Source organism: Phaenicophaeus curvirostris, chromosome 1 (assembly GCF_032191515.1).
Source record: "Phaenicophaeus curvirostris isolate KB17595 chromosome 1, BPBGC_Pcur_1.0, whole genome shotgun sequence".
Classification (NCBI taxonomy): Eukaryota; Metazoa; Chordata; class Aves; order Cuculiformes; family Cuculidae; genus Phaenicophaeus; species Phaenicophaeus curvirostris.
This window is the reverse complement of record NC_091392.1, coordinates 158,134,921-158,147,563: the sequence shown is the minus strand read 5'-3', so window position 1 is coordinate 158,147,563 and position 12,643 is coordinate 158,134,921. Positions and strand designations below refer to the sequence as shown.

At 41.1% G+C, this 12,643-nt stretch overlaps 1 protein-coding gene across 1 annotated transcript in view; it reads right to left on the bottom strand.

Moving 5' to 3' along the window:
* The window catches only part of UBAC2 (UBA domain containing 2), a 105,387-nt gene that overhangs the window by 15,848 nt on the left and 76,896 nt on the right, over nt 1–12,643 (bottom strand). The window contains exon 7 of the mRNA XM_069879085.1: nt 7,045–7,293. Within this exon, the coding sequence (XP_069735186.1) occupies nt 7,045–7,293 (249 nt within the window). The remainder of the gene's footprint in view (nt 1–7,044; nt 7,294–12,643) is intronic.

Here is a 12,643-nt window from a genome sequence, read left to right as displayed (position 1 = left end):
GTAAAGATTCAAGGGGGTCTTCCACTTGTTGCCATCTCAAAGTAAAAATACAAGGCATCATACTTGCAATACTGTTTGGTGAAACTTTCCTATCTATTGTGCCTCTTAAGATGCTCCATTAAGGAACAGCCAAGGAAACTGGCCTGCAATTGTCATGTGCTAATATCAGAGTTCTTGGAGAGGGGCAGATTTAGACTAGACATAAAAAGGAAATTCTTCACAATGAGGGTGGTGAGGCACTGGCACAGGTTGCCCAGGGAAGTTGTAGATGCATGTAGTGATAGGATGAGGGGGAATGGCTTTAAATTGGAGAGGGGCAGATTTAAATTAGATAATTTCTTCATGATGAGGGTGGTGAGGTGCTGGCACAGGTTGCCCAGGGAAGCTGTGGCTGCCCCATCCCTGGAGGTGTTCAAGGCCAGGTTAGATGGGGCCTAGGGCAGCCTGGTCTGGTGGGAAGTGTCCCTGCCAACAGCAGAGGGGTTGGAACTAGCTGATCTTTAAGATCCCTTCCAACCCAAACCATTCTATGATTCTTTGATTAAGATGGACCTCTTACTTTGTGAACTACAACCTTCTTGTCTACTACGTGCTATGGAAGTTGACACCAGGCCTTCCATCACCACTCTCTCAGTGCACACTGGAAAGACACCAAAATCAGCCCTGGAATCCAATAACTGACCAGTGCCCAAACGCGATGCCTTATTTGTGCCATGTTCAAAGCTAGAAAGGAAGGGACGGGTACAACTAAGAAGAAACTTGCCTTCTCTAAGCAGGCATTGATCAAACAACAGAGAAATACTCCGGAAATCCTTGGGGAGCTTTTTTATGGGGAACTGCCTCAAGTTAAATTGTCAGAGGAAGATAATATCGAACAATCACATAGGAGAACAAGCACAGCCTGTTTCTCAAAAAAATCATTTGCTTTGAAATAAAGCAGTATTTTGCTTTAGGAAGTTGCTCTACCCACCTATCAACTACTGCTTCTCTAGAGAAACTGATTACAAATATTAAACCAAATTCAAAGGCTCAGTCAGATAGAAACAGAATTTAATAATTCCAGTGCAAGAAAAAAAATCATAGTTCAACGTGTGAGCAGGGTGCAACTGAGGTGCAGGAGTCAGAGACAGTTTGTCTTGTGACTATGACAACTTGCTGTTAATGAGACACATCCAGTTATTCTAGCAGTACCGCTCATGTCTGTCAACTTGTGGAACTGCTGTTTTCCATGGAAAAGACAGAAAAATACAGTGTTAATCTGTTCATTACCTGGATCAGCACCCTGGAAATTCAACATTTTTAATTTCTCACCTAGAATCCATGAAAAAAAGTTATTCAGAAAAAATGAAAACAGAAATATCTAAATAGCAGCGGGTTATCAGATGCTGCAAATACGTTATTGAAATGAAACAGTAAAACCCCAAAGAGTTCACACAAGCTAAGATCAGCAGTTTATGCAGTTTTCATATTCAACAACCTCTAAGAGTAAAGCTCCCCTTTTGAAATAAAAATGGCTTATCCTCAACACAAAGAAAACAGTAGTAAACAATTAGAGAATAATCAGGATTTGAAAATGCCAGAAGAGCACCAAAAACCAAAGGATGAGTTGAAGACTCACTGAGGTCTGAAAAAGAAAATACAAATTTCTCTACAAAAAACAAAGCTGTTTGTGATTTCAAAAAGGCTTGGGGTGTGTCCACACATGTACATCAACATGCAGAGGAAGAGAAGGATGAAGGACTACTGAGTAAATTTAGCCACAATTACTATTGCTGCAGCATACATGCTGCACAAATCACCTCTTAGTTAATAGAATTCTTTAAAAAGACAATGTCGACTCTCGTACACACATGTCTTGGGAGTCTGTGCTCAAATAAATTTTTTATCCTATTGGTACCATTGAAGCTTACAGCAATGTTGTTCCAGGCAGTTTCTATCCAATTATGTCACAAAATCCCAAAGTGGCCTTAGGTAACACAGAGCAGTTGGAATGGGAACCCAATTACAGAAGATGATGTTGTGCAACGCTTGGCTGAAAATCTCAGCCGTTTATTCAGGTAAAGCAGTCTGCTAGATTCCTTTCTGACAACAGTATGTACATCCGTGAAATGATATAAACAAGCTGCTTCTATCCAAAGTCCCAGCTGTGCGAGCAAGAGTTTTTTATGGACCCACCAATGTATTGAGGTTGCAGAAGCTCTTCAGGGTTCAAAGCATCTGTTTGAAGGAATTGTTGGTGCTCAAACTTCTGAAGTTATTAAAGAAGACTTTGACAAAGTCGCTGGTGTGACAGCTAAAGAATACACTGAGGTCTGGTTCTAACAGTTCTTTAAGAAGGCAGAAATGGACTGTATGGGAGTATATTCACTGAGGCTTTTTTTCTACCACTGTGAATGAGGATAACATTCCTGAGGAAGAATTCTTGTGCCAGGGAAGTCTTTGCTCCATTACTCTTATTTTTTCCCAAGGTCAGGAGTTTATTGCTTAGATATAACCAGAAGGTAAATCAATAATGTAGCCTCACAGTCCTTAGTGGACAAAACGTGAAACTTGCCCATGTCTCAGGATATGAGACTCCTCATAAAAATAAAGACATTCAGTGTACCTACCCACAGACCATCTCTCCAGTGTCCCAGGAGAAAGACATCTAATCAATGAACAATTAGAGGAAGTCACATTGTTACAAAAGAAGTCTGATCTCTGCAAGCAGAAGAATCTCATATAGAGATGCTGTGTGATATATATCAGAGGAGAGTCTGGTCTCACTGAAAAGTAATGGCAGTTGGAATAGAATAAAAAAAGACAGAAGGGAAAGCTAAAATAAGCTTAAAGTAGAGGATGAAGCAGAAAAGAGGTAATGAAGTGAAGGTTGTGGCCTTACCACACAGTCTGGAGCAACCCAGTGAAGCTCTTTTCTGAGCCAAGAAACTTAAGAGAAACCAAGAAGCAGGCAATACAGTGTCTTTAACATGCTCGGCATGCGTAAAGGAATAAATGCTCTGTGGACACACAAAGCATTTTTAAAAGATGAAAGGACTAAGGTTCATTTGCTGCCCACTGCGAATGGGATGAGCACTCAAAGGAGAAATGGTATTTAGTTGCCAATAGAAGGCGCCGATCATCTTTTCTGCATCTTTCCATCACTTTCCACATATCTATCTTTAGTGACAACAGGGTTGTCAACAGTACCTATGGTACAGACTCCTCCCTTATCTATTTGCAATTTGTTTATCCATCAGCCTCCCTCCAAGTTTCTCAATAGGAAGTGAAAGTCAAGTTTACTCCTTGCTACCACACTGGTGCACAGATGCAGCAGTTGCTTCCCTTTTCCCACCAGGGCCTTCATTTGGGTTACAGAAAGATAAAACTTTAGAAAAATGCTGGAAAATGAAAGAAATCAAGAAATAGAAAAGTCAGGAGAAGATGACCAAAACGTGCATCGATACTATAGTATCAAAAGGATACAACAGTGCCCAAACACCTCAACCACCTCCTCTGTGGAGGAGAGAAAGGCAAGAGGCACCTATGCCTAAAATCCCTAAAATGCTTCATTTTGCACCAGTAAATGATTACTGGCGGTGAGACACCATGGTAGAGAACTTCCCCCAAAGCAAAGAAGGGTGTTGTACAGGAGCAAATACAAAGTATCTGAAACAACAGAGATGAAGGGGAAGAGATGATGAAAAGCTGTGGAATAAAAATGTGGAAAGGGGAAAAAGAGATTAAATTAATGGGGGGAAAAAAGAAAAAAAGGATAAATTATTTAAATTAGAAAAGAAAACAGACAAAAGAATGGGAAAGAAAAGAACTAAGAAACTAAACTTTTAAAAGCAGTAACAAAATAGTAAGCTGGTGGTTTTTGAGAGAATGAATGCATATGGCACACTTTTTATTCTACTACCTCAAAAGGTGCATGGGGGTGATGCTCAGGTCTCCATTTGTGACAAAGTCATCATTTTCCAGTATTATCAGTAGAAGAAAAAAAAAAGAACAGAAAGTTTTCTATATCCACACTACCATCTGTTTAAGGGCTGTAGCCACAGCAACTAGAAACCAAGACAAAAATCAGTCACCATGTCACCACACTCTCCTGAGAAACTAGCAACGTAAGATGATCTTTCCAGTTTCTAACAACACATTCAGACATAGCACCACTGAATATTTACGGGCTAAAATGAGGCACATCAAGTAATAAAGCTGGTGGTTACGTTCAACTTCAAATACATACACAACCTACTCCTTGAAGTTCTGGGTGTCTGACAACCCAGCTCTCACACGCACAGCTCTGCTTCAGGCTCCTCCAGACCAGAACATTTCAGCTAGAGAAAGACTAGGAAAGGTAAAGCTCAAAGAGTTGCTAGCAAAGAAGTTCGGGGGTGGTTGCTGCCTTTTTTTTTTTTTTTTGTAGAAAGCATCCAAAGTGAAATTTGCTCTGGATAAAAGAGCTCAGTGAACAGCAGGAAAAACAAGATAAAATTATTTACATTCCAGTATCTTGGAGGTACAGTAAAAACTACTTGGAGAGATGTTTTCACTCCTGTTTTTTTCCCCTGTTTCTTTTTAAAGTAATTTATTTATTTTTAACACTTTTACCATTTTTGCGTTGGCTTGCATAACTTGCACTAACATTCTTCAGTATTTCTTGCAAAGACTTGAAGAATAAGCTTACTACTAAAAATGTCTATTTAAGAAACAGGCCTCCTTACAGCCAGAACAGAGTTTGCCACATTCCTCTGTCAATGGAACATTATTAAAACTGCCTGTCATGTTCTTGTGTTCTCCTTCCGTATGCTACTGATATGAAGAGAAACTGCACGGTCTCTTTTCTCAAACAGATGAACTGAAGAGTAAAAGAGTAGGAGGAATGAGCAGAGCACCTTCTCAAGGGACAGCTGAACAAAATTGTTGCGCTACGGCATACAGAGGACAGTCAAAGGTCACTTCCCTCACCAAATAAAACGGAAAGCAGGAGAGAAAATGTTAATTTATCTCACCTATGGTACATTACCTACATGCAGCACACTGGGACTCCAGAAACCTGCAAACTTTCTCCTAGAATATAATTCAAAGCCACATTTGGTGACTGATACATAGTTCACAGTTTTTATTATTTTCAGTTTCACAAAAAAATATTCCCTATGAAATTGATCTGCATTCTTTTATTAGCTTCACTTCCACAGATCAAATTATCACCTAAATTCCATCTGTAATGTGATCCGTTCAACTCCACTCTCTTCAAGTTATACCTTTCCAAGCCTCTAATAGCAAAAGAACTGCCCAAGCACAGCAATTGAAAAAATGGTTTCCAGTTTTTTAAATATTATTTTGAGACAGAAATTAACCTGCTTTTCATTTTTTTACCACTAAATCTCAACATTTTTGAATGATTTTTTTTTTCTGATTTAGTTGATGGACAATAAACTCCGTGAGTGAGTCATTAAAAGAAAGGCTGGTCAAAAGCTTTCATGACTCATCTTTTCTGAAGAGCCTCTCTGAAATATTCATACATTGATCCCATCACCTCTGAGAGCTGGTGTCACAGATTAGCACTATCAGTTAACTGAACGCTGCACTCAAGTTAAAGGCTGAATATAAAGGCAACTTGAAAGTGTTTCAGAAACTCGTAAAGGGAAGCATCTTATTGATGTTCAAACAATGTTCATTTATTTTACTTAAAACCCTCCACCTTTTTAAAGAACTCTGTTTGAAGCCAAACATTAAAAGACATTTTTCTACTTTCACTATTCATAGCAGAAGGAAAGGAGAAGATGAGAAGAAAATGTTACCAAGACTTCTATCATTTACCATTCTTATTTACCACTTTTTGCAATTAAGTAAATATTATAAAGATTGGTCTTCACAGCTGGAAATGTTTTCTTCCTCCTTTATGAAGAAAATTGGCTGCACTTCTCCCAGCAGCATGTAGCCCAACAGACACTTTCAATTAGTTTTCTATTACAACAGCAATGTTCTAAAATTAAGTAATTTCTAGTTCAGTTCTTTATTCATTAATGCTTTAATGGGAACAGAGAAAAGCAGATAAGGATCTTTCCACCTGAGGAACAATTTAATCACATTGAAATGTCAAGAAATCAAGGGAAATAGAATTATGTTATCAGGGACTGGAAACAAAAGATTCAAACTGTATTTGGCGAGCAAACCTCTAATTCTGGAAACGTATCAGTGGTAACTTGGCGATACTTATCTGCACTACACTACCTTGAACACAATGAGAACTTGTGTGTCAGTACACAGCTGTGTTTCAGGAAAATGAAACTGAGTAAAGACATCAAATTCCTGGGCTGCAATTAAATTATGAACAATATATGTTCACACAGAGCAATGCGAGGCCTATGTTGTCCTGTTGGTTTGATAGCGTACTAACATACACATCTAAGATAAAGGAAAAAGTGAATCAAGACACTATTTGCTTTGTTTTACAGCCCTGTAATGCAAAATGTGTGAACAGCTGCATTTGCTGTTTTGACTAAAACAGAGAAAATAAAAAGGCTGTGCTATTCTATTCAGTATGGAAATAAAATAAGAGCATTAGATGCAGCAAACAGAAAACCCCTGTGGTTGACTTCTGTAAGAAAGTCAGTTAATTTCTACACTACCTAGAAAGAAAAAAGCCTTATTCAAACTACACCTGCAAACAGGAGTTATGCAGGACAATTTTCAACCTCTCTGAAAAAGATGTTACCAGTGCAAATATTCAGAAGAGTGAGGTATATTTTGACTTCCTGACTTTCAGCAGTGGCTCTTACTGAAGACCATAAAGATGCAATCGCTTTACCTCTCAGCCTTATTTTTGGTGAAAGAATGGTGTAAGACATCTTTACAGCACTGTCTGACATTCTGCTTACACCTTGTGAAGTGGCTCTAATGTAAAGAGCTATATAAACACCTTCATGGCTATTAGCAGTATAACCGCGTTTGAAAGACCAACTGAGAAGAATAAAGAAACATATGTTTAAGAAATACGTATCAAAAATGTATTTTTCCCATCACTTAATATAATCCTAATAGAACATATATCAGTACCTGTTGCTGCTGCCTTTGCTGCCTCATTTGGGCAACCTGAGACATCATGATTTGACGATCCAGTAACTCCATCCTCTGCTGCCTCTGGATGTCAACTGTTGCTCCCATTCCCACACGAACTTCATTCGTTGGTTCCGCTGATGAGAAGACTGGTTCAAGAGTCCAAGAAAATATCTTTGCCACCCAGCTGGGTACACAAAGAATTCGATGAACTTTTAATATACTGCTATTGTAGCAAATCCCAGAAACCTAAAACCAAAAAAGAAACATTAAAAAAAACCCTCAAACACTCGAAAAACTTGAACACACCAAATTTACTTTGTAATTAGCTGCAGACAGCAGTTGGTCTGTTTTTTAAAGTACTTTTGATTGTATTTACCCAGAGTTCTCAGTCAAGAGTCAGGGAAAGAACAGGGGATTTTTTTACCTCCAACTTCCCCACAACTACAGACTATTACTTTTTAAAATCTGTGTACTGCATTGCCTATGATTCAGAAAGCTCTTGGTTGTTTTTTTGTTGTTGTTATTTTTCAGAATTTGAGCCCAAACCAAGAAACCGTTTCTCAAGCAGGTCAAAGCTATGACAAAGTTTTCATTTCTAGTAACGGAACTCATCAGGGTGTGCTGCATGATGACCTGAGAAGATCAAAGCTGCTCTTGAGGACGTTGATGCATTGAATACTCATTAAAAAAACCCTTCTGGCCCCACCACTCAAGTCTCTCCTTCTAGTAAAAACAAATGCAAACCAGCTCATTTGAAGTTAAATCTAAGAGTATGCACAGGCTTATTCCGAAAGGACTCCATGTGCCTTTTCTAGGAGGAAGAAGAAACCCAAAACATTCAAATTTCAGTTCATCAAAAGCTGTGACACTGAAAAACCCAGTTCTTCTCATGCCCTTCTCCTACCTATAAGAAAAATACCCATTTCCTCCATTCACATTCGTGCTTGCCTTGGGTCTTGATTTCATTTCAGATCCAGGAGGTACAACAGAAATCCACGTGCCCCACAAACGATCGACAGTCATTACAAAACCAACCATTTAAATCCCACCACGAGGCTTTAGCACATGACACCCAAAGTGTTCCATTAAAGAGGCCGAAGTTCTCACACGAACTCCGAGTCTGCGTTCTGCTTTACAACAAATTTCAGTATTTGTGACTATTTATTGTCTGTTATGCCACAAGAATTATGCTGCAACAACAGAGTGAAATGAACAGGAAGAGATATGAATCCCCAAAAATGTAAACATACCTAAACAACACAATTATGCCAAAAGCAATGTAGAAAATCCACATCTGGGCCATTTATTTGGGAAGATTTATTTTATTTCATTGACTTTGCATAAACATTGCTGCATATGCAAAGGGAGACGTATAGGAAAATGCAACATTCTTTGGGAGGAGGATATTTTTCAGGTTATTTACAAGGTTATTGTTAATTATCCATTCAGATAATGAGACTTTTAGCAAAAAAATACATTCTGCTTTGGGAAATGCTGACTTTTATTTAATTCTACTTTCATTTTATGACTGCTCTCAAGATTAGTTATAACACCAAACACAGGCTACCATTCTAAAATGAGAAAGAACAGATTTAAACTGTCCTTATCTCCTTCAATGCCTTTGTGCTATGAGGAAGGAGGTAAATGGAATGGGATAAGAGGAAAGCCATAATCTCTGGCATCATAGTGAACACTGCATTTAACAAAAATTCTTTCAAAGAAAAGTCCTGATTGGACTTCAGGAATGACAGGGCGCTGGAACAGAAGCTTCTTCATGACCTCAGAAATTCTCTCCTCAGCTCTAGTGAAACTTTCCCAGACGACTGTAAGCTCTTGACCAAAACTGATACAGAACAATAGTTGCCAAAGAATAAGTGAACGTAATTCATATAACTTCTGCAATTCATTTACTTCTGGTATGTAGTAATTGAGGTATTTATCTAGCAAGAACTTCCCTCAAAAGCTAACCAACTGGTCCCAAGCGTTATGTAGAGAGGTTCATCACTCAAAAAAACCCAGACTGTAGGGCTACCAGGGAGGTTACTTTTGGGGGACCAAAAATTACTGAACCAAGCTGCAAATATTATGTATAGATTTAATCTGATGATTTCTTAGATGCAAAATGCAAAAGGGGAACCAGAACCTACAAAGTATCTTCCTTCCTTGCACCTCATACCATTAGGCTATGGAGCCAGACCCCTCTTTGGTCCCAAGGATTCTGCATTCCTAGCTGCACAGGTGTATGCAGGCAAGCAAAGTGCTCCTGCCCCAAATACTTTGTCCAACATCACACCAGCATTCCCTTACTTCTTCCAACTGTTCCTCCCAGTTACTGATCTCTGATCACTCTATCACCTACAGTCCTTCATTAAGGTCTAATGCTTTCAGGGCACCTTGAATAGGTTCAAAAAGTCACACGAACAAAACAAAGCAAGTGGTGATAGGAAAATCTACATCTCCCTGAACGTGTGACAAATTTTGACACATGTCTGAAAACATTAACCGCAAACAGAATCGTTCTCTTATCAACTCAAGATAGAAAATACAGCAAAGAGATAGCAGCAGCATGCCTTTAGTGTTGGTACTTTGGGACTTGTTTGTCTCAGAAGGGAAAGCGTGCTGCAACCACCAAGTAGTAGCTGTATCAGTAAAGGCATTCTCATAGTCTTCTAAGTAGAGACAGTCATAGAATTACAGAATCATTTAGGCTGGAAAAGACCTTTAAGATGATCAAGTTTAACTGTTAATCTACGACTGCCAAGCTCACCCCTGAACTATGTCCTTAAGTGTCATGTCTACACATCTGTTAAATACCTCCAGGGAGGGTGCCCCAACCACTTCCCTGGGCAAACTCTTACAGTTTGATAACTCTTTCAGTGAAGAAATTTCTCCTAATATCCAATCCAAACCTCCCTGGTGCAACCTGAGACCATTTCCTCTTGTCCTGTTTAAGGAAAGAGACCTATACCCACTTCATTCAAACGTCCTTTCAGGTAGTTGTAGATAGCAAGTCATTCTTGAGCATTTAATCAGAAGAAAAGGCTTCAAAAAGGCAAAAAGCCTATGGAAACAGCAAAACCGGAGACTGGCACTTTTCACTGCATGTGAGACTCATACGCATGACTTCTACCTGCCTTTCTAGCTTTACTGAGTTCATTCTAGTAGTATGCCTGGTCCATAGCCAACGCACCAGTTGCCCTAGGCTGCCTTCTCTCTCTCTCTGCTGCCCTGTAACAGCAGGCTTGTGTCTTGGCCCCTCCCTGCCCTGCCTTAGACAGAAACTCACAAGCCAAACGTGTAGTCTTCTCTGCTCACAGGGCTGCAAGTTGAGAAGTCCAACAATAGAAAGTTCACAGCAAGATCTAAAATAAAAAGCACCTGGTAGAGGAACAAGACAAACCTGTACAGGACTAGCAGAAGAGCTCTTGTGAACCGGTAATTGTTCAGAGCAGATGTGTGAGACAACAGTTCTTCATGAGTAAAAGCAGATGGAAGGGCAAACTCAACAGTGAAGAGGAGCACTAAGCGAATCCTGGCAATCCACCTTGTTACCTCCATGTCTGATAGCATTTCAGTGCCATTCTCTTTCATGTCTCCCTTGATTTACTACTCTAATTATAAAGCTATTGGATGGAAATACACAGAACTTTAAACAATTTGCTCGGCTCTAAGAAAATTCAAGAAGTTTCATCTAGTGAGGAAGAGGGACCTATTTGCATATTTCCAATAAAACCATAAAGACATTTGTAGTCAAAATAGGTCTCGTGATTCAGTCTGGTTTAGTGTCATACACCCATCTTAATGTCAACTATTTCCAAAGAACTTCCTCTTTAGCTGCTTCATATGCAGAACTTGGTATGTGTCACTTAAAAACCCCCAAGTTTTGACAAAGCACAAAGTAACTTTTCACACTATTTTTGTTACAGTCATGTAGTGAATTTCTAGCTTTTAAGAAAGGAAATCAACTTTGTTTGTACAATGAAAGTAAGATGATCTCATTATATCCCAGCTTCAACACTATATAGAATCATAGAATCATAGAATAACCAGGTTGGAAGAGACCCACCAGATCATCGAGTCCAACAACTCCTATCAAACACTAAACCACGCCCCTTAGCACCTCATCCACCCGTGCCTTAAACACCTCCAGGGAAGGGGAATCAACCACCTCCCTGGGCAGCCTGTGCCAGTGCCCAATGACCCTTTCCATGAAAATTTTTTTCCTGATGTCCAGCCTAAACCTCCCCTGGCGGAGCTTGAGGCCACTCCCTCTTGTCCTGTCCCCTGTCACTTGGGAGAAGAGGCCAGCTCCCTCCTCTCTACAACCTCCTTTCAGGTAGTTAGAGAGAGCAATGAGGTCACCCCTCAGCCTCCTCTTCTCCAGGCTAAACAACCCCAGCTCTCTCAGCCGCTCCTCATAAGGCCTGTTCTCCAGCCCCTTCACCAGCTTCGTTCCTCTTCTCTGGACTCGCTCCAGAGCCTCAACATCCTTCTTGTGGTGAGGGGCACAGAACTGAACACAGTATTCGAGGAGCGGTCTCACCAGTGCCGAGTACAGAGGGAGAATAACCTCCCTGGACCTGCTGGTCACGCCGTTTCTGATACAAGCCAAGATGCCATTGGCCTTCTTGGCCACCTGGGCACACTGCTGGCTCATATTCAGTCGGCTGTCAACCAACACACCCAGGTCCCTCTCCTCCAGGCAGCTTTCTAGACAGACTTCTCCCAGTCTGTAGCACTGCACAGGGTTGTTGTGCCCCAAGTGCAGGACCCGGCATTTGGCCTTGTTAAACCTCATCCCATTGGACTCTGCCCAGCGGTCCAGCCTGTTCAGATCCCTTTGCAGAGCCTCCCGACCCTCCAGCAGATCCACACTTCCACCCAGCTTAGTGTTGTCTGCAAACTTGCTAAGGGTGCGCTCGATGCCTTCATCCGGGTCATTGATAAAGACATTGAACAGGGCTGGACCCAGCACTGAGCCCTGGGGAACCCCACTTGTCACTGGCCTCCAGCTGGATTTCACACCATTTCCCACCACTCTCTGGGCCTGGCCATCCAACCAGTTTTCCACCCAGGAGAGTGTGCGCCTGTCCAGGCCAGAGGCTGACAGTTTCTCAAGCAGAATGCTGTGAGAAACTGTGTCAAAGGCTTTACTGAAGTCCAGGAAGACCACATCCACAGCCTTTCCCTCATCCAGCAGCCGAGTGACTTTGTCATAGAAGGCGATCAGGTTAGTTTGGCAAGACCTGCCTTTCATGAACCCGTGTTGACTGCACCTGATCACCCGGTTCTCTTGCATGTGCTTCATGATAGCACTCAACATCACCTGTTCCATGACTTTCCCTGGCACTGAGGTCAGACTGACAGGCCTGTAGTTTCCTGGATCCTCCCTGCGACCCTTCTTGTAGATGGGCACAACATCAGCCAGCCTCCAGTCCAGTGGGACTTCCCCAGTCTTCCAGGACTGTTGGGAGATGATGGAAAGCAGTTTGGCCAGCACATCCGCCAGCTCCTTCAATACCCTTGGATGAATCCCATCCGGCCCCATAGACTTGTGGGTGTCTAGTCGGGCTAGCAAGGCTCTGACCACCTCCTC